General features: G+C 35.9%; 2 protein-coding genes across 2 annotated transcripts; both read left to right on the forward strand.

The window, feature by feature from the left end:
• The first annotated feature begins 1,495 nt into the window (after positions 1 to 1,495).
• Positions 1,496 to 4,972, forward strand: LOC129292028 (ABC transporter G family member STR-like). The gene is given in 5 exon segments (XM_054929523.1): positions 1,496 to 1,849; positions 1,982 to 2,161; positions 2,448 to 2,716; positions 3,311 to 3,513; positions 3,516 to 4,972. Coding segments are annotated over 5 exon segments (2,463 nt in total).
• A 2,227-nt stretch (positions 4,973 to 7,199) lies between these two features.
• Positions 7,200 to 20,787, forward strand: LOC129292027 (probable serine/threonine protein kinase IREH1). The gene is given in 19 exon segments (XM_054929522.1): positions 7,200 to 8,176; positions 10,459 to 10,523; positions 10,636 to 10,818; positions 10,916 to 11,252; positions 11,255 to 12,285; positions 13,247 to 13,416; positions 13,813 to 14,059; positions 15,653 to 15,745; positions 15,829 to 15,969; positions 16,088 to 16,180; positions 17,062 to 17,266; positions 17,557 to 17,642; positions 18,656 to 18,744; positions 19,291 to 19,342; positions 19,447 to 19,503; positions 19,607 to 19,780; positions 19,865 to 19,945; positions 20,247 to 20,418; positions 20,503 to 20,787. Coding segments are annotated over 18 exon segments (3,921 nt in total). The 5' UTR covers positions 7,200 to 7,443; the 3' UTR covers positions 20,331 to 20,418; positions 20,503 to 20,787.
• The last annotated feature ends 779 nt before the right edge of the window (positions 20,788 to 21,566 follow it).

A 21,566-nucleotide genomic window follows, 5' to 3' on the forward strand; every position in this document is an offset into this window, starting at 1 on the left:
ATTACCAGATAACCACACACAATTCCAATCCAAGCACCCCCCCTTTTTTTTTTGTAAAAAAGGTAATTATTTTTTAAATTTTTTATACTTCATTTATGTCCATCAACTGAAGAAATTAATATGTGCAATAATAGTATCATTTGGAATCAAAATGGAACAGCTTTGACATGGATGGGTTAAGTCCTCACACCATATGATGGATCAATATTTAAATTTATCTTTGATAAAAACATATTTTTGAATAATAAAAACAGTGTTTAAGCGATCTTCATGTAGGGCATATTACACTCACTTCTAGTTCTAAAGTTTCCTGTTTGGCTTTTGCTTTTCCCCTCTAATTCTTATTCTTAAATATCTTTCAGTTTGTCAACTGATCGTCTCACCTTTTATTCTTGCTTTTGTCTGTTGTGCAAGCTAATGATTTTGTTCTTCTTCCCCATTACAGGTCATGCATATTTTGAAGTGACATGTGACGAATATTATAAGTCATGACTTGAACGTGCGTGGACAAGGATTTCAGGATTATACGAGATAATCAACCTTAGAATTCAGTGATACATATAGTTGAAAATTTAACATTATTGGCTTCCCCTTCGAATTCACGCCAGTCCAAATTTTTCACCTGAAGTTTTCGCCAATATGTTTGTTCTTCAATATGCCATACTATTTTTTTTTTAAATTTGACAATTAAAAATAATCTAGAGATTCAGTTATACAACATGCTATTCGGTAGATAGTCGTGCTGTGATTGAACTATCAAATAAAAATTTGCAGTCGTGAAGTTATAAAAAAGAAAATGACCAAAAGAGTAAGGCAGTAATTGCATATCTCTTCTTTTACATTTTTCTCTTTTGATATTACATGCAGTTATTTTTTATTTTACAGATGATGACATGAATTGGTAAATTACACTCTCACCCAACTCACAGCCCGATGTAATCTAACTTTTTGTCGATTTTATTGAAAAAATTTGGATGAAATGTAAAGTCCAGACTCATGGGGTCATATATATATATATATATATATATGTTTGCTATATTGTTGAAGATGCTATATTGTTAGATCTAGTGATAGGTCAAATGCAAGTTGTCACAATGCTGGAGAAATAAACAAAACTGGAAAACTCTTGATCGGCACCACCAAAGGAAGCCTAACGAGGAACCCAATGGTTTTGTAATCTTATAGTTGCTGTCCGACTGATTCTCCGTTCTGTTCTTATTGTCTTCCTCAATCTCTCCAAACTCCGAACCCTAATTATATTCCTTCCACAACCTTTTATCCTCACTTCACCTTCTGCTTCTTCTTATATGCCTTTCACACACAGAGACAGGCACATACTTCATTCATAATATATTATAATTAACATCCCCACCACCCACATTGGGAATCCAAAAGAAGGCCCCATATAGAAGAAAACGAAAAGTGCATGGAGTTGGAGTGAGAAGTGAGAGAAATTAAATATCGATCACTGCAAACAACAACAGCAATAATAACAATGGTGAGGCTAGATAGAGCAGGAACGAACAAGAGCTTAGAGAGTTTATTGGAGCTGAACAAGGTTAAAACGACGACGACGAAGAAGCAACTGAGGCCGCAGAAGTCTATTCCCGGGTATGGCCTGGAGTTCAATAATCTGTCGTATAGTGTGGTGAAGAAGGTGAAGAAAGATGGAGTTTGGGTAAAGAAAGAAGCCTATCTTCTTCATGATATATCTGGTCAAGCAATGAGAGGCGAAGTTATGGCGATCATGGGACCTAGTGGTGCCGGAAAGTCCACTTTTCTTGATGCGTTGGCTGGTCGAATTGCACAAGGCAGCTTGGAAGGATCAGTCAGAATTGATGGAAAACCAGTACGCGACTATATAGACATATATGCTATTGTATTGATTTCCTTTTTCTTTTCTGACTTAGCGGATATATTAAGGATGATGATTAACACTGATGTGAGGTTTTGTTGTTGTTGTTGTTGATCATGTCATCAGGTGACAACAAGTTACATGAAGATGGTGTCGTCTTATGTAATGCAAGATGACCAGCTGTTTCCCATGTTGACTGTTTTTGAGACATTTATGTTCGCAGCTGAGGTCAGGCTTCCTCCTTCTATTTCCAGAGAGGAAAAGAAGAAAAGGGTTTACGAGCTCCTTGATCAGCTTGGCTTGCAGGTATTAAATCTCTCTCTCTCTCTCTCTCTCTCTCTCTCTCTCTGTGAAAGTTTGGAAAGAGTGTGACACATCGGTTCATGGAAAGATCTTTGAAAGGATATGTAAAAATTGGGATTCATATTTGATTTTTCTTCAAATGATCGAACAGAAGCATATTACTTCTCTCAATTGATATGATAGAAATAAAAGAGGAACAATATGATGATGTGGTATAATCTAAGACTGTGGTTATAATAGGCCACTCAAATATCTTTATATGGATTGTTTTTGAATGATGATTATGCAGAGTGCGACACATACATATATAGGTGATGAGGGGAACAGAGGAGTATCAGGAGGAGAACGACGAAGGGTTTCCATTGGCATAGACATAATCCACAAGCCATCACTTCTGTTCCTTGATGAACCAACCTCAGGTCTTGATTCAACAAGTGCTTATAGTGTCGTCGAAAAGGTTAAGGATATTGCTCGAGGTGGAAGCATCGTGCTCATGACCATTCATCAGCCCTCCTACAGAATTCAAATGCTCCTAGACCGAGTCACTATCCTTGCAAGGTGCAATCTTCAAACCAACCTCCAACTTGAATCTCTTCAAGAGTGTAGTCTAGCTTAGTGTAGAGAGATAGAGTACGGAACTAATGGTTCCATTGTTGACATGGTTCCTGCCAAAGAAAAAACCTTTTTTTTTTTTCATACCAAGATTTTCTATTTGACAACTTTAATTTGAAGAGAGAGAGAGACACACACACATGATGGACCGAAACTCTCTCAGGATCGAAATCTCTCAGTTCCCCTACCATGTGATTGTGAGGGCAGGAGGGAGCCCAGGAGGAGAGGATCAGGAGATATCCTGCCCACACATAATAAAAGCATAAGGTGGGGTCCATTCATCCTTTAAATGAGAATCACTAATCAGGTGAAGTCCATTTACGTAGTGGGGCTTACTTATCAACCCACCTTCATGTTATTCTCTTCCCAGAACATTGTGCTTGTCAAATATAAAATCCTGTTCATATTTGCTAATTTCTCTCTTTCTAGGCATAAAAATGTAGTTATGAGGGAATCCAATTTCTCTCAAGTTACTGATCAAGTGGCTTTAGAAGTTGTTACTTGAGATAATTGAATCAATAATATTATGTATGACAACAGGGGAAGATTGATATACATGGGAGAGCCAAGTGCAGTCACTTCTCATCTTTCTGGGTTTGGAAGAACAGTACCTGATGGAGAAAACAGCTTAGAATATCTCCTAGATGTAATAAAAGAATTTGATGAATCCAACGTTGGACTCGACCCACTTGTTCAATACAATCTTGACGGCCTGAAGCCTGACCAAGCTGCCAAGACACCATTTGGAAGACACCAAGAACAATTTATAAAAAGATCAGCAACACACCCGCATCAAAGCACATGATTAGCCTGAAAAGCCAGGGCTTCAAAGCTGGAACAACACAGCCTGCAGATTCTGCACAATTTAGCTATAACATTCATGGTGATCATGAAGATGATGTCGATGATGAGGACTTTGATAACTCTCTTGAAAGGAAAAGTGTTCACACCCCTAGGACTTGTAATACCATGACCAGCGGTGTCTATCCTCGTTTGGCTTCTCAGTTTTATAAGGATTTCTCTGCCAAAGATTTCTCTGTTTGGCTTTACCATGGTGTGATAGGAACCCCTCGCCGCCCATCCTGGACTCCGGCTAGAACACCGGGTTGGACGCCGGCGAAAACTCCTATGTCCGGACTAGGAAGCACTGTTTTGATGAACCAGTTTTCAGCATCATACGAGGAGCCTTATCATCATCCCAAAACACCATCTATGGTTAGTCAATCGTTTGCCTTGGACTCCTGCGTAAGTTCCTATGAGGAGTTTGACATTGAAGTTCTTGATGAGCCAAACGTTGGGCCAAAGTACGCTAATCCATGGCTTCGTGAGGTCGCAGTGCTTTCATGGCGAACTGCCCTGAACGTGATTCGAACCCCAGAACTGTTCCTTTCTCGTGAGATTGTTCTAACTGTAATGGCTCTCGTCCTCTCCACCATCTTCAAGAACCTAAGTCACCCCACCTTCAAAGAGATCAACAGGATTCTCAACTTCTACATTTTCTCGGTGTGCCTCGTCTTCTTCTCCTCCAACGACGCCGTTCCATCGTTCATCCTCGAGAGATTCATCTTCATCAGGGAAACCTCCCATAATGCTTATCGTGCTTCTTCATACGTGATCTCTTCACTGATTGTTTATCTCCCATTCTTCGCAATCCAAGGCCTCACATTCGCTCTCATAACCAAATTCATGCTTCGCCTCAAAAGCAGTCTTTTCTATTTCTGGTTGATTCTTTATGCTTCTCTCATCACCACCAATGCTTACGTCATGCTAGTCAGTGCTCTTGTTCCCAGTTATATCACAGGCTATGCTGTGGTGATCGCCACGACGGCATTATTCTTTCTGACTTGTGGCTTCTTCCTCAAGAGAACTCAGATTCCTCCGTACTGGAAATGGCTTCACTATATTTCTGCGATAAAGTATCCGTTTGAAGCATTGTTGACTAATGAGTTTAAGAATGAACGGTGCTACACAGGGAGCTTATCGGATTTGTCTCCGGGGCCATTGGGAGATGTGAAGAAGAGTGAAGGACATGATAGGTCGAACTGTCCGATTGGCTTAATCGGAGAAGATGTTTTGGCCACCATGGATATTCAGATAGAGAAGATTTGGTTTGATGTAGCGATTCTTCTGGCTTGGGGTGTCCTTTACAGGTTCTTCTTCTATTTGGTTTTGAGATTTTACTCCAAGAATGAGAGGAAGTGAAGTAAAGCCAGCTCCACTTTACCTTTGTTTAACTTCTGTCATTCTCTTAATTTTGGTATTTCATGATGACTGTAAACTTGCTGATATGGTGATTATTAATGCAATTTATTTTTGTATTATTTTTATTTCTTGGCATAAGAAGTCAATACGTATGTATATATATGTGTGTGTATATTCCATATATGGGCATAGCCATGAAAACTTTATTGGGCTAATTTTCAGATGGCAGAATAACAAACGAAGGATTGTTGAAAACAAGTCCCACAAAATAGTCTAATTAAGCTGAAGTTTCAGGGAACTCTTTTGATATTAATTTTTTTTATCAAATTACCATACTACCCTAAATTTAAAATCCAAAAAAAAAAAAATCTATCTCAATCCCATTTCCCCTTCTCTGATCTCATGTGGCTATACTGAACTCTTCTCCCTCATCTTCCTCTTCATATTCCTGTTTCTCTCTCATTGTTTCCACTTTGACCAGATTCACCTGATCTTCATCTTTCTCCTATCTGGCTAGTCATCGTTCCTTCTCCGATGGGGGATAATTGAGCAACTCTCTCTCTCGTCGCCTGCGAACCATTAAAGCTCGATGCCGTTCGCAGAGATTGCTAGACAGAGGAAGCTACCTCCACCCCCCGTTGATGCTTGGGGTCGCCGTTATATGCAACTCAACCACAAAAGCCTCCGTCAGAAGGACTGGCAGGACGTGGCTAACGCTGTCAATGCGCTCTCCATGGTCATACTAAGAAGACACATCGACCATTTTTATTTTCCATAATTGTTTTAACGCTGTTCAATGCTCTCCATAGTTGCGCTTTATTGACAAATAAATTTGTGGAAGGAAATTTTTGTTTTGTTTTAATCAATAACACAATCAAAATAATTGTTTTTTATAATAGATAATGGGAATAGATATACCATTTTGTCAAGAATTAAAATGTCAGATAAGTTTTTACGGATTAAATAATAATTATCATATTTTACAAATACTTATTTTCTTTTATAAATGTACCATACAGATACTGATGATATATACAGTCGCACAGGAGATCCAAGTTCACATGCATCGATCCACACAACATGAAAAGACAGGGAACATAGCTTGTTGAGGGAAAACATCAACCAAAATCGACCTGCTGTAATGGGCATGGTAGTTGTGCATTATACCCGCTTTACATTTTTAACATGGAACAATGACATTTAAGACCTCTTAAAATAATTTTTTATAATAAAGGTCCATTAGTTTGATATCAGATATTATCTTGTGAATTTGTTAAGAAATCCTAATAAAAAATATTAGTTAAGATTTAACTTTTAATAACAATATATATATATATATATATTCACAAGATAATATTTAATATAAAATTGATGGATTTTTATTGTGATAAAATTTTGTGAGAGGGCTTTAAATGTCATTCTTCCTTCTAATATTGTTTTAATCTTGAAAGTCATATTTAATTTGAATTATATTATAACTTTAAATTAAAAGAAATTAAGGAAAAGTTAGATATTAGAAAATAAAATAATTTTCATATTAAAAAAAATTAAGACAAAAGAGACATGCAACCATTGAAATTTCAGAGTTTAGATGAATGATAATGCATATTAGTATTATTTTAAATTTAGTTGTCAATGTATTTAAAAATAATTAATTGTATTGAATGGAATTTTAAAATAATCCTTTCTAATTATTTCACTAATATTAATATTTTATAATTAACATGTCACATTACTCAACTTTCTAGCAGTGCATTTATTTGATTGAGACTAGATAGATATGTTACTATTTTCTATATCTATAAAATTAAATAATCACATGTATCGTTCATAAATATTTTTCATGTCCTAAATATTGCTCGTGAATATTAATTAATATTTTTTTTAAAATATAAAATATTTTTAATTTTTTAAAATGTAATTATTTTTTTTTTTTAAAGTGTCTCTATTGATAAATGACTTTATATTTATTATAGAGTATTTAATATGAATAAATATAAAGAAATAAGATTGATTTAAAAGTAAGTAATTATTTTATTAAAAAATTATATTTTATTAAAATGAGTGAAGTAATTCTTATTGCTTTACCAATAAAAAAAAAGTTGTTATTGCTTTTAAATTCAAATCTGTTAACAATCCACGGAACGATATGAATTGAAATAGAACAAATATTTATAAACCTTCAAAGAAGGTTCAAACTGTGTTTCCACTTTCAACTCCGTTATAAAATTGTCCTCTCATTTTCACAAGTCATTCGTGTTTTTCCTTTCGTTGGAGTCCCCAATCCAAAACTTTGAAGCAGACATTTCCCCGATTCCCTCTCCGTCTGGGTTCACACACATTCTTTGTCCCGACGTAATTTTCAGTTTCAATTTCGTCTTCAATGTTCCTCTCCGCAGCCCTGCACCTATGCTAGGGCCACACTCATTTCGTGAGCTTCCCCTGCGTGTTTCTCCATCACGCCTCTCGTCATGGTCTTCAAGGGAAGGTTCTTCTCCTCCAAGAAATCTGACTCTTCAAGCCCTGATGGATCGTCCAATAGCCCGCGATCACTTGGTTCCAATTCACCCAGCAGATCCGAGAAGAAGAAGGTGAAATCAACTGCCAAAGAAGCCCAGATCGCTAATACCAGCAGCAGCGCTGTTAGCGGTGGCAGAGGGCTCGGTGTCGCCGCCGTGCGCCGCCAGTTGCAAGTGAAGGAAGGGATCAAGAAGGATGTCAAGGATAAGGAAAGTCAAACTCGAGCAGAGTCCCGACTGACAGGTTCGAGGCCTAGCTCCGGGGCGGAATTGGATTCGAGCTCGGAGTCGAAGTCAAAGAAGGCGGCGGCGGTTGACGCAAAGGAATCTTCATCGTCCTCGGTTTCTCCAATTTTAGCATCTTCCCTTGGATTGAACAGGATAAAGACGAGATCAGGACCGTTGCCGCAGGAGAGTTTTTTGGGATTTAGAAATGACAAGGGGTCCACCCTTGGCGCAAGTAACCTCTCTAGACTTGGTGGTAATGGAAGCTCAGGGTCAGCAAGTGAAGGAAAGAAGGAGTTGGTAAATCAGAGCAGAGTAAAGAGTTCAGGCAGTGGAACTTGGGCTGATAATGGCATTATTTCAGATAGTACTTCGACTTGGAGTGCTCCGTCCTGGGACCAAAGCCCTAATATATCGGCGCGGTCGCGGCTACGGAACGGGGAATCATCTTCCGCAGCAGGTTTGCTTCTTCTTGTCCTGTGGCAGTTATTGCCTTGTTGCTTTTGCTGAACATTTCAATTCGGAAGTAAGTTATCAGGGGAATGCCGCTTGTTTTTAATATATTTCTAACACTTCGCTTTTAATTCTTTCCTCTCAAATTATAAGATATTTTTTTAAAACAATTGAGAGCTCCAAAATATAAAACACTTTTAAAATAAGATTTCATCAATGATGCTTTTTCAATGTTACATTTCTCATATATTCTCTCTTTTCAATATTTTTTTGTTAATGAAGTGTTGAATGAAAGAATTTTTAAAAGTTTATATTTTTTTTTGAAAAAGTAAGGTTGTAAGATGTATTTAATGAGCTTTATTGATATATAAAATTTTGTTTAAAAGTGTCTTATTATTTAAAACGAGGAATATATACTTTCATGCCAACATGCACTTCTCTCTACTTAGTCTTCTGGACAACTTCTCTAGAGATAGTTGCAAATAGCAGAATTAAAACAATAATGTCCTTAAATAAGTAAATATTTTTCACAATGTGTGAACAAATTAGGGGTGGAATCAAAATTGAAGTGAACTGTTTCTATTCCTTTTTTATGTTGGTTGATTTTCACGTTTTGTTATTTACTTGTCTTTGAAAGTATACATAATACTAAAAATATCTAAGGTTTAGTTTGCTGGTGTATACATGAAAGATAAATATAATAGGGCTCTTACCCAGAACCATAAGGAGAAGAAATGAGAAGTTTCAATTTCAATTGACAAGTAAACAGGAGAGGGAGTTCATGCGAGTAAAACAGCCAGTATTAATAGAGTATTCCCTGTCACCTTTATAATAGACAAGTAGACGCGAGTCTTGTGTATCATTTGGAGTTGAGGGAATGAATTGTGCTGTTTATAGAATATAGCATGTGAATAGCGTAAGTTGGTAGAGATTTTATATTTTATTTTGATTGATTTGATAATTAAATTATTGAGTGATCATGTGTCATAATCAATGAGATGCTATTTGGTAATTGGTATACAGAACGAAATGAAATAAAAAGGAAAATAGAATAAAGAAAGTGATTTTGTAAATGAGACACTCTCGTGCCCTAATATTTTTTTTTTTAAGCAATGAAAAGGATAGGACTTTGTATTTCTTGCTTTGTTGTAATGAATTGGTCTTTATGTAACAACCAATAAGTTATTTGCTTGGCCATGGTAGACAATATTTAGTTAATACTTGTCTTTTCGTTAGTGCATATTGGAAAGATTTTCGCATGGAGTATATTAAATTACGATGCTGATAAAAAACTATAATAAGAAAACAGATATATTTCTAAATTTAGCATAATCAAGACAATCCAAACAATTTAAAAATTGTTAAAAAGAAAGATGAGTGATCTGCATGACTATGGGGAGTTGCACTCCATGGGCATGTTGGTGTAGCCTGCTGATGTGTATACTTGATGATCCAATGAGCATGAATGACAAAATTAATGAAATTGCCATACGCCAATGCATCTGTGGTGGGAATAAATGCAGAAAAAATGACCCACAATTTGAACTTGGAGAAAAGTTATTACTTGAATCTAACTCAATGTTGTTCAAGAAACATGCCTCAATGGACATTATTTGAAAGGCAGCCTGTTGACTTTCATTTTATGACATTAGGAGTTATGATGTTGACAGCCGCATTCTTATTCAGCTTTTGGCTCAACCCATCTTCTTCCTTATGAAGTAAATTGTTACTCGCAATTAAAGTGGTATTGCCATGGTGAAATTCCCAATCATGGAAATACCTTAAGAAGGTATCACAAAGTAGGTTTTGACTTGATTTATAATGTGAATCTTGTCAAGATTGAATGATTTGGCTTTTTGCTTCCACACAGATGTTTGTTGGAATAACACCTCAACTTTTCAAAAGCCTTTTTAAAAGCACTGCTTGCAGCATAGACAATGCAAGGGCTGGCTGTAGAGCCATATAACCAATTTTCATTTCCTTGCACCTGTCTTTATTGAGCTATTTAATCATCAATTGTTGATTCCTGTAGATAACTGAGTGTTTATGCCAGAGGAACCTGTAAGATTTGCTTACTGCTTTCTGGCTTTGGTCCAAAGGTGGAGGTTTGGGTTGACTGAGGTGTAAATTTTTAGGATAATTTTGTTATTTGCTCATGATTACTTATGGCCTAATTTGAAGAGTGGTGCTGTCTGTTTCTATGTTTCTTTTACTGCAGTGACTGGCAAATAAATACTTTAATCTATCTAAACGTTGCTTTATGTTTAATTGTATGTCACTTTTAAACAGGGAGACAGGATTCGTCACTGTCTCAGTCTGGAGCCGTAAAAAGTGAAGATGTTTGCACTCCAGAGGTATATAAATGATATAATATTAATTGCTCGATTCATCTTAGTTTTAGCCGCTTTAGATGCTGTGTCCTATAAGTTCCATTATTATGGCTCAATATTTGCTTGTTTCTTTTAGACTTCATATGATTTTGAAAACCCAAAAGAATCTGAATCTCCTCGTTTCCAAGCTATATTACGGGTCACAAGTGCACCCAGAAAGAGGTTTCCTGGTGACATTAAAAGTTTTTCCCATGAGTTGAATTCCAAAGGCGTCCGGCCCTATCCATTTTGGAAGCCTCGAGGGTTAAATAACTTAGAGGTAATGAGTCTCCATTTCATGCTATTTAAAGGTGGTGCTTTGTGTTTTGGGAAGTATTTTGTGTTTCTTTTGGGTAATCCTGTATCGTTTAATGCAGGGGGTCTTGGTTGCTATTCGGGCAAAGTTTGATAAAGAAAAGGAAGAAGTGAACTCTGAACTTGCTATTTTTGCTGCATACTTGGTTGGAGTTCTTGAAAAAAATGCAGACTCTCATCCTGAGTGGCAAGAGACAATAGAGGACTTACTGGTTTTGGCTAGGAGGTGTGCTATGACTACACCTGGGGAGTTTTGGCTCCAGTGTGAAGGCATAGTTCAGGAGTTGGATGATCGACGTCAAGAACTTCCTCCTGGGATGCTTAAGCACCTTCATACCCGCATGCTTTTCATTCTGACGAGGTGTACTAGATTGTTGCAATTCACAAAGAAAGCGGTTTGGCTGAGGATGAACACGTTTATAATCTTCGGCAATCTCGAGAGTTGCATTCTGCTGCAAAACGCATTCATCCTGGCTTGGGAAGGGATGGAAAAAGTTCCAGTGCTGCCAAAGTCTCAAATCCCTCAGCCAAAAAATTTTATAGTCAGGAGCAGCGTATTTTGGATTGGAAGAAAGATGTAAAGCCAGAGATTCTTTCACTTCCTGTTTATGATGATAATTCAAAACACAGAGAGTCTCCTTCGGGCAGGGATCGGATGGCTTCTTGGAAAAAATTCCCATCTCCACCAGCAAAAAGTATGAAGGATGCTGCTCAGTTGAAGGACCAAACCTATGGGAGGGTTGATTCTTCAAAACTTTCAAATAAGATATCGACTTCTGATGTAGATCTATCTACTGCCAAGCCATCACAGCATATTCCTGTCAATGACTCCCAGGAGCATACTCTTAAGAGCCAACAAAAGGTTTGTTGGGGCTACTGGGGAGATCAACAGAATATTAGTGAGGAGAGTTCAATAATTTGTCGAATATGTGAGGAGCAAGTCCCTACTTCCAATGTTGAAGATCACTCAAGGATTTGTGCTATTGCTGATAGATGTGATCAGAAAGGTCTGAGTGTCAATGAGCGTCTTATCCGAGTTGCTGATACACTAGAGAAGATGATAGAATTATGTACACAGAGGGATATCCAACAACCTGTTGGAAGTCCTGATGTTGCAAAAGTGTCAAATTCAAGCATGACTGAAGAATCTGATGTTATCTCCCCAAAGCTTAGTGATTGGTCTCGCAGAGGCTCAGAGGATATGCTAGATTGTTTCCCTGAAGCTGATAATTCAGCTTTTATGGATGACCTAAAGGCCTTAACTCTTATCTCATGTAAAACTCGTTTTGGTCCAAAGTCTGACCAAGGAATGACAACATCATCTGCTGGGAGTATGACTCCTAGGTCACCTTTACTGACACCAACGATGAGTCATATTGACTTGCTCTTGGCAGGGAGGGGTGCTTATTCTGATCAAGATGATATTCCACAGGTATGTCTATTTCAGCCTGTTTTCTTCATTTTGTTCTTTTGTCTTCACTGTGGATTTTCACATTCAAGCAGCATTTTCCTGTTATTCTATCATTCATTCTTCTCCATGTGTTCTTTTATTATGTTTGGTTATAAGCAACCTAATAACTGTAATAACCTCTAATTATACACACTTTGTTTGACAAACTGTTTTTAAAGTACAGCATACTAGATATACAATTTCTGATTTTTTTAATATATTAGACACATGCCCAATATTTGTAACATGGTATATTCTTTCCCATTTTAAAACAGTGTTGTTGGAAACATTATATTCAAGCTTTTGCTGCAATTCAGCTTTTCGTTTTGTTTCACAGAATAGTGAATGGTCACAGTACTTGTATTTCTTATCTGGCTGGTTGGTGACTTCCAGTCTGATTAAAAACTTGGAGTGCTTCAACTTATTATTTTCTATTTGAGGTAGTATCAAAATCAAATCCATGAAATCCTTTCATTATAGAATTTTGTGAATGACATGAGTTGTAATGGTGTTTGCAGATCAAAAATGTCTTTTTAACTTGAGGAGATGAATTTTATCCTTCCTTTTCTTGAGCATTTACTAATTTCTTGAAGATAAAGTAGGGGGGAGAACAATCTAAGGGATAGAGAAGGTGAATTTTAAATATAGACATAAACTTGGTGAAGGGGGACTGGTGAGGGACTAAATAGTATCCGTTTTGGATTCATTTTAATATCTAGGTTGATTATTTTGTATGCAAGTTAGTGCATTGACAGTGACTTTGTATAGTTTGTTACATTTAGCATTTAATTGCTAAGCCAGCATTTCATTACTATACCAAATGTTTGGTGTGCACTTTAAAGAACTTTGTGTGATCTTCCAGTGCACTCAACTATTAGTTCCTGTGTAAGCCTGTTATTAATGGTGCGAAGCTGCCTCTTTCTTTTCTTTTGGGATATTGTAGATGAATGAACTTGCCGATATAGCACGATGTGTAGCAAATACACCTCTGGATGATCGCTCAATCTCATATTTATTATCTTGTCTTGATGATTTGAGGGTTGTTGTAGAGCGGAGAAAATTTGATGCACTCACTGTGGAGACCTTTGGAACTTGTATTGAGAAGTTGATACGGTCAGTATCACTGCTACAATATCCAGCATACATTTCTGTCATAAAGCAAGAACTCTTACTCTCTTAAGTGAACTTGGACAATCAGCAATGGATTCTAAATGTTTAAAATTTAGGGTGAATTCTCATTGCAGATACTATATGTTAACTGCTAAATGATATAGTCTCAACCATATTATGTAATAGATTGGCCTTGTTCTGAAACTGAGTGCCATATTTTATGCTGACATGACAGTTTCTAACTTTCTATTTCTTTATCTGTTCAACATCCCTTTATACCATTCCTGGTTAGATTTTGCTTGAATTTTTTGGTCCATAATATTTCTTTCAGTATTATAACTGGTGAACATATATGTTTTATGCAACCTTTTGGTGAAAATTATTTTTGTTGTTTGTTAGGGAAAAGTATTTGCAGCTTACTGAGCTGGTTGAAGATGAAAAGATAGACCTTGCCAGCACTGTAATTGAAGAAGATGCTCCCTTGGAAGATGATATGGTTCGTAGCTTGAGAACAAGTCCAATCCACTCTTCAAAGGACCGTACCACTATTGATGACTTTGAGATTATAAAACCTATCAGTCGTGGGGCATTTGGACGGGTTTTTTTGGCCAAAAAGAGAACAACAGGGGATCTTTTTGCTATAAAGGTCATTATACATATGTTATTTCTCTTATACCTTGTGAAGTTTTAGTGTATGTTTGGTTTTCAGTTTATCAAAAGTTAGTTTAGTAAAAATTAGTTGTTGTGGCCAAATTTGTGTTTGGATACAATTTTTCAAACGTCAATTTGATAAATTAAAAGTTGTTTGAATTGTGATAGTAAGATGTACTTTTGAATGTACAATTACCAAAAAAGACATTGATTTATAATGATTTGTAATTTTTATTATACAAATATAATATATTTGAAATATTTAAAAAATGTAATGAAGATTTTAAATAACATAAAATTTGATCTACAATGCTAAAAATTTGATCTCTAATTATTTGTATTTTTTGAATTTGTAATTTTAAAAAATGTGATGAAGATTTGTAATTTTTATTATACATTAATATTAAAAATTAACATGATTAATTATTCAATTTATAATGTTAAAAACTTGATATCTAATTATTATTATTTAAATGATAATTATATTTTTAATGAATTAACTATTTTTTAAATAAAAGAATAAGAGAGTAAAATAACATCCACATTTCAAACCTACATTTGAAATCCATCAAAAAATAGAGTTTCAAAATCCACATTTCAAATTCATTTCAACCCATTTTTGAAAGTCATTTTGCTTCCTAAAAAATTACCCAAACAACTTTTAACATCTCAAAAGTTCATCCCAAATGTTAAACGAGAGAAAACCAAATGCACCCTTGATTTGCTTGTCAATGGATTTAACTGTACACTTCCAATTTGTTGTGCTTATTGATCGATGGTCATGAAATTCGTGAGCTTGGGAACCTATATCTTACGAGTCTGTGTGTACTCACCTGCGTTGCCACAGAATATTTGTACTTGTTCCATATATCTATTTTTTCTCTTTAAACATAATTATTTTTTACGGGATTTCTAAAACAGAGAATGTGTTACCTACAGCTGAATTATGTGTGGAGTGTGAACAAAGCTTACCAGCTGTGTACTTTTTTTTTTTTTTTGGGGTATGATCTTCATTTCTTCTCTGTTGAGTGCAATTGCTTTATTTCTGATAACAATATAACATAATATGCTCTTAGTCTTTGGCATTGATATTTGTTGAACAGAATCACGAAATGCAATTCTATGATCCACATTTCCTTGGTGCATATAATCAAGAAAATGACACTAGATGGTGGTACCTTGCTGTTACTGGCAGTTTTTTAACACATCGTAGTTCAATTCTACGTTGCATGATGTGGCGGAAGAGCTGTCTGGAACACTGGACATCCTCTGCTGCCACCCCCCACCCTTTACGGGGGGAAAAAACAGAAGTAAAAGGCTTCATAAAACCCTGAGGGAAGATAATGGAGAACAGGAAGTGAATTTTAGAGAAAATAGGAAATTGTGGAAGACTTATTCGAGGGAGATGAAAATTATTGCTTAGGAAGCTGTAGTTTTATTTAATGCAGCACTTATGAATACTTGAATGTTTGTATTTTTTGATTTCGTTGGGTGAGAAATCATTTAGTCTTACTGTGTTTTGAACTTATTCATATTTCCTGTTTTAAGCTTACTGTTTTAGGTCTTACCACGTGCTATCTTGCAACAGGTTCTCAAGAAGGCAGACATGATCCGTAAGAATGCTGTGGAAAGTATATTAGCTGAACGTGATATCTTAATCACAGTGCGCAATCCTTTTGTGGTGAGTAAGTCTAGCTTGCGTATTATTTAATGTTGCTTTCAGAAATGGAAATGGCATTCTAACATTGGGATGAACTGTATCAGGTTCGTTTCTTCTATTCTTTTACATGTAGTGAGAACCTGTACCTTGTCATGGAGTATCTCAATGGAGGGGATCTGTATTCATTATTAAGGAATTTAGGTTGCCTACATGAGGAAGTTGCTCGTGTATATATTGCTGAAGTGGTAATTCATCACGCCTCCCCCCTTTGTGTGTGTGTGTGTGTGTGTGTGGAGAGTAGGTAATATGGAAAAACAATATTATATCTTATCCTCTGAAGCTTAATTTTCTTTCTAATGGTAGGTGCTTGCACTAGAATATTTGCATTCACTGCGTATAGTTCATCGTGACTTGAAGCCTGACAATTTATTGATCGCACATGATGGTCATATTAAGGTAATCACAGGATATGCTTTGATTCTTACTCTCTTGGGCTCTGTATTGTTAGCAAAATAGTTTTATGATTTTTGTTTAAGTGATAGGAGCCGAGGTGGCATGGGGATCTGCCCTTAAAATATGCTTTCTAGGGGTCACAATCACTCTCCTTAAGCATCACACCAAGCATCCCACGTTGCGTGATATATAATGGAAGAACTATACAGTCTAGGATGTCTAAATTCTTTCATAGTACCACGTCTAAAAGCCAACAACTTAGCAATTGCACCCTGCGACAGTTTACTCTGTCTTCTTATTGGTCAAAGTGTTCTAAAGGTAGCCCACTGGTCCCTCCTTGTACAACACCCAACCAGCTTGGGTAGTGAAAAATGGCCCAAGGAATTGCAGGGAACCATACCTTAAATGCGTCATGGAGGGAGAACCACTCTTTAAGCACCAGACCAAGCATCTCGTACTTCTTGTTGTGAGACTCAAGCATCCCAATCTACCTAAGCTCTATTATCAAGCCTATTTAAAAGCATTGTACATAATTTGGAAGTTTGTCCTCTGCTGTTATTTAGTTGTAGCAGGCTAACAAGGCATGCATTTTTGTCACAAGAATATATGTTTCTTGCTTGAAAATGTCGATAAAAAAAGTTCTCCCATCCTTGGTTTCACCATATAGACCAGGGAAGAAAAAGATCAATGGACTCGAATATTCTTAGTCTATCTCTTACAATGGAATAAGTTTATAAAAATGTGAAGTCTTTTCATTATGTTATCATTGCTGGCCTTTGACTTTAAATATTCATGCAAACTTGAGGTTCTATTGAACGAAATTTCACATTTTGTCATTTGTGCTCCCAACTTGATGAAAAGTCGTTTTTTGATGGGTCATGCAGCTAACAGACTTTGGGCTTTCAAAAGTAGGTCTCATCAACAGCACCGATGATTTGTCTGGTCCAGCAGTGAGTGGGACATCCCTCCTTGGGGAGGATGAACCTCAGTTATCTACATCAGAACATCAAAGGGAAAGGAGGAAAAAACGTTCTGCTGTGGGTACACCTGATTATTTAGCACCAGAGATACTTTTGGGAACTGGACACGGTTCGTATAGCCCCTTTTTAATGTTTAAGGTGGTTTAATTTTCTTTTTCTTCTGTCTCTTAATTTAATGTTTGATCTTTTGCTCTGATTAGGGTGGAAATTATTTTCCTGGTTTTGAGGATTAAGTTCTGAATAATGCGGGGAACTGAGAATATTTAATTTTATAGTCATCTTGTTCTTTACAGAATCAATGGTTTCTTTATATATTGGTGTGAAACTTGTGATGTACTTTTCTTTGGGTATTTGTTATTACAAACATGACAATAACAACTTTTAGTATAAATTTTACAGGATATACTGCGGATTGGTGGTCCGTTGGCATCATTTTATTTGAATTGCTTGTTGGCATTCCACCTTTCAATGCAGAGCATCCTCAGGTTTTCACCCATTCTGTTGTGCTATGTATGTCTGTTAATGGTGTTTCACTTTTAGTTCAAATTAATGTTTTCCGTCTTTATTTTCTTTCTGCCTCTCTTGTCTAGGTACACACAAATTCCTGGCATGTGTCAAATTCATATAACAATTTATCTAATTAATCAATACCCTTTCATTGGGCTCCCGGTAAACAAGAATGCAACAGAGCGACAGACATAATCATATATTCTAAGTGTCTTTTACTGTTATTTTTCAAATAAATTCACTAAATAAAAGCAATGTTAATGTTTATTTGTCATCCAATTCTGTATGGGTGTCTAGCTTCTCGTCATCTTCTTCCTCTTTTTTCCCCTCTTTTCTTTTTTGGGGGTGGGTTTTCTATTTTCCCTTTTTGGAGGCAGTTGTGTCCAAGCAGTAGGAAGTATGTCTGACACATATCAAGTAGAAAACATTGTTCTTTTCCTCACATGCATAGTCATGTGTTGCCCCTGCGTTGTGATCAACGCACCTAAAAAGAAGTGCGCCATTATTTTATAGGTGTATGGAGTATTGTAGTTGATGTGACAATGCTAATGAATTCACTTCAAACTGTTAATTAAGGCATTACTGCCATTTTGTTTAGTGGGATGAAATATATTTTATAGTCGAAAGAACTTCATGGATTTTTCAACATATGTTTTATTTATTTATTTATTTTTTTTTTTGACAAATAATTTATGAAGATTATTTTGCTTTGTCCTGGAACTTATCAAAATTAGACTGACACCCAATTTTTTAGATGATGGTGGTGTCATTTATTCGCTTGATCCTCTCAAGTAGTCATGCTTCTACAATGAAACATCCATGGGTGCCATTGAAAATTACTCACTTTTTTTTTTGGGCTCATGTTACAGAAGATATTTTTATGATATAGATCTTTGTGAATTGTTCTCTATCCTTTACTCACTTTATTATTGCTATTAGCATGAAGCTGCTAGCTGAGCACTCACTGCCAGATGTGGTTGTTTTATTGTAGACCATATTCGATAATATTCTTAATCGCAAGATCCCTTGGCCCCTGGTTCCTGAAGAAATGAGTCCTGAAGCACAAGATCTTATTGATCGGTAATTGAATATGTTCTGTTCTTGTTTCAACGTGCTTCCTGTAGGGACCGGGTAGACTTTGTTTTGCAGCTTTTGCACCTAACAATTCAGAATATTAGTTACTTGTAGGTTTTTTTTTTTAACAATATCTGAGTAATTCCTGCTGCTTGATCATGCAAATGACTCTTTTCTAACTTATTCTGTATAGTAATCTTGATCCATTGTATTCTGATGTTTAAGAAAGCCAATGCAGTTCTTCCTCTTACATCCGCTGCTGTTGAATGGTTTATTTCAATAGAATTTTATCACGGTTGCTGCCTTAATTTTGGACCTTTTAGTCAAGTTTAGAGCTAACTAGGAATTCTGCACTGTTGAAAATCTTTCTGTGAATTTTACAGTAATTATTGTGTATTACACGGAAAGCCCTTAAATTTTGCAAATTCACTGACAGTGGACATCATAATTTGCTTTCACCTCCTGAAGGCTCTTCTTATTCGATCAGTGACGTAATTAACAAAGGTGGTTTTTCTTTACTTTGATTAGTGACTTAAGCTGTTCAATTTTCAGATTATTAACTGAAGATCCTGGTCAGAGACTTGGAGCTGGAGGAGCATCAGAGGTGATACTAGAGTTTTTAGATTATCATAAAGATGTTTGTTTTGTGTCGATATTTCTGTTTTGTCATTGCTACAAGGCAAAAGTAATAAAAGCTTCATGATCCAGGTAAAGCAACATGTTTTCTTCAAGGATATAAACTGGGACACACTTGCCAGGCAGAAGGTGAGAACTACTTTCCCTGAGTCATAAATGTAAATAGTATAGCCTTCCTTATCTTGATTTGATGTCCTGGTAAAACATTAAAAGACGCTGTTTGTTTTTGCAGGCTGCATTTGTCCCTGCTTCTGAGAGTGCTCTGGATACCAGTTATTTCACCAGTCGCTATTCATGGAATACTCCTGATGGCCTTGTGTATCCCGATAGTGATGTTGAGGATTCTAGTGATGCGGATAGTCTAAGTGGCAGCAGTGGTTGCTTGAGCAATCGTCAAGATGAAGTGGTACTGCATTTATAGACATTGCTAGATATATTTCTGTTTAATTAATTTATTGTTGGCTGACTCCCCTTTGGGAACATCTTTAAGCAGGGAGATGAATGCGGGGGTTGGGCTGAGTTTGAATCTGGCTTATCTGCCAATTACTCTTTTAGCAATTTCTCCTTTAAGGTATCTCCTCTTACTTCGCTATATTCCAAATTGTATTTGTTATTTAAACAAATAAGTGGAATTGTCTATCATATGAACGATGCATAGTCTAGCATGCTTATTTTCTTTCATCGGAATGGTATACAGCATGCGATGACTTTGTAAAAAGGCTTCTCTAACCCTACTGATCTTTAATTGGGCAGCTCAAGATTTGTTTCCTCTGCTTCTCTAGCATGTTATATATTGTTGCTTATGATTTCTCCGAGTTAATTCATCCTTCATTATACTTGGTCATTTGCTAATGTCTCCATCTGGTTTTTAGAATCTCTCCCAGCTTGCATCCATCAACTATGATCTCCTCACGAAGGGATATAAAGATGACCCATCTACAAATTCTAGCACATAATCTTCTTATTCCAGAATTTGGTTTTCGACATATGACCTGAGCCATTTTTGGGTGCATATGATCCTTCTTGTTTGTAGGCCTTGTACATGTATGATTCTGCGAAGCTTGCGTGATTTCATTATCTTTTTGTCCCTCTTGTATTATGCTGATCTAGTCATTTCTGAATTTGCAGACTTAGAGGCTCAGGCTGGTCCAGGATGTGCTCTTTACTTATTAGGTAACAAATCAACACTGGGATTTCAATGTTTCGGGGTTTATGTTGTGTTATGTATTGGGGATTGTAAGTACTTCAAAATGCATGCAAGTGTTGGTTGTTCACATTTTTCTGTGGTGGGATGCTCTTGCTCTTCCCATAGCCATAAGGAGACATCCTTTACAGGTTCAGGTCATTGTAATTTTTCCTTGAAGAATTTTGAGATATAGTGAAGGCTCTTCTGACCCTCTTTCTTCCCTTAAAGCGTTTGACTTTCTAACTGGGATTAATTCTAATCCTTCAGTGCATGTTTGGTGCATGGAGAAGTCTTTCCTAAAGAGAAAAGAGAGTATCTGGGGAAAAAAAATTAGATAAGTGCATTTTCCTTCTGTTTTAGAAGATATTTTTTTCCATGTCAAACGGTGCATTAAAGTATTTGGGTTAAGGTTTAAATTTATTCCTGTATTTATTTTTTAGGAGTACTGGGCATTTTATACTTTTAAATGGGGCAATTTGACTCTTGAATTATTTTTTTAAGGAGCAAAAAACTTCCTCCATTAATGAAATGTTAATTCTATTATTATATACTGACGTGACATGTGCGTAGGCCTCATATATAGTGATAGGTAAGACTCTAACTATATTCTTTGTTGTTAATTTGACCCTAATTTTTGTTTCCAAAAGCATGGAGCACCTTAAATTTTTTTATTTTTATGAGCATTGATACCTTAAAATTTTATTAAAATAAAATTTAATAAATATTGTCAAAATATTAAATATTTTCATATTTAATAATTTAAATATTATTATTTATTAATATTAATTCAAAATTTATAAATCATTTTTAAAATATTAATAACTCAAATAGTATTTTATAAAGTTATAGATTATTTTTTATTTTTTTATATTGATTTTTAATTTTTTTTTATGAGACAGTACCCAAATTATTTTGTTTTTTGTGCATGTCAAAACTTATATTTTTAATATTGATTAGGTTTTTTATTTTTTTTGATCAATTACCAATCTTTCTCAAAAATATTATT

Source organism: Prosopis cineraria, unplaced genomic scaffold (assembly GCF_029017545.1).
Source record: "Prosopis cineraria cultivar Desert tree isolate PC_DT_omini unplaced genomic scaffold, ASM2901754v1 PC14, whole genome shotgun sequence".
In the NCBI taxonomy this organism is placed as follows: domain Eukaryota; kingdom Viridiplantae; phylum Streptophyta; class Magnoliopsida; order Fabales; family Fabaceae; genus Prosopis; species Prosopis cineraria.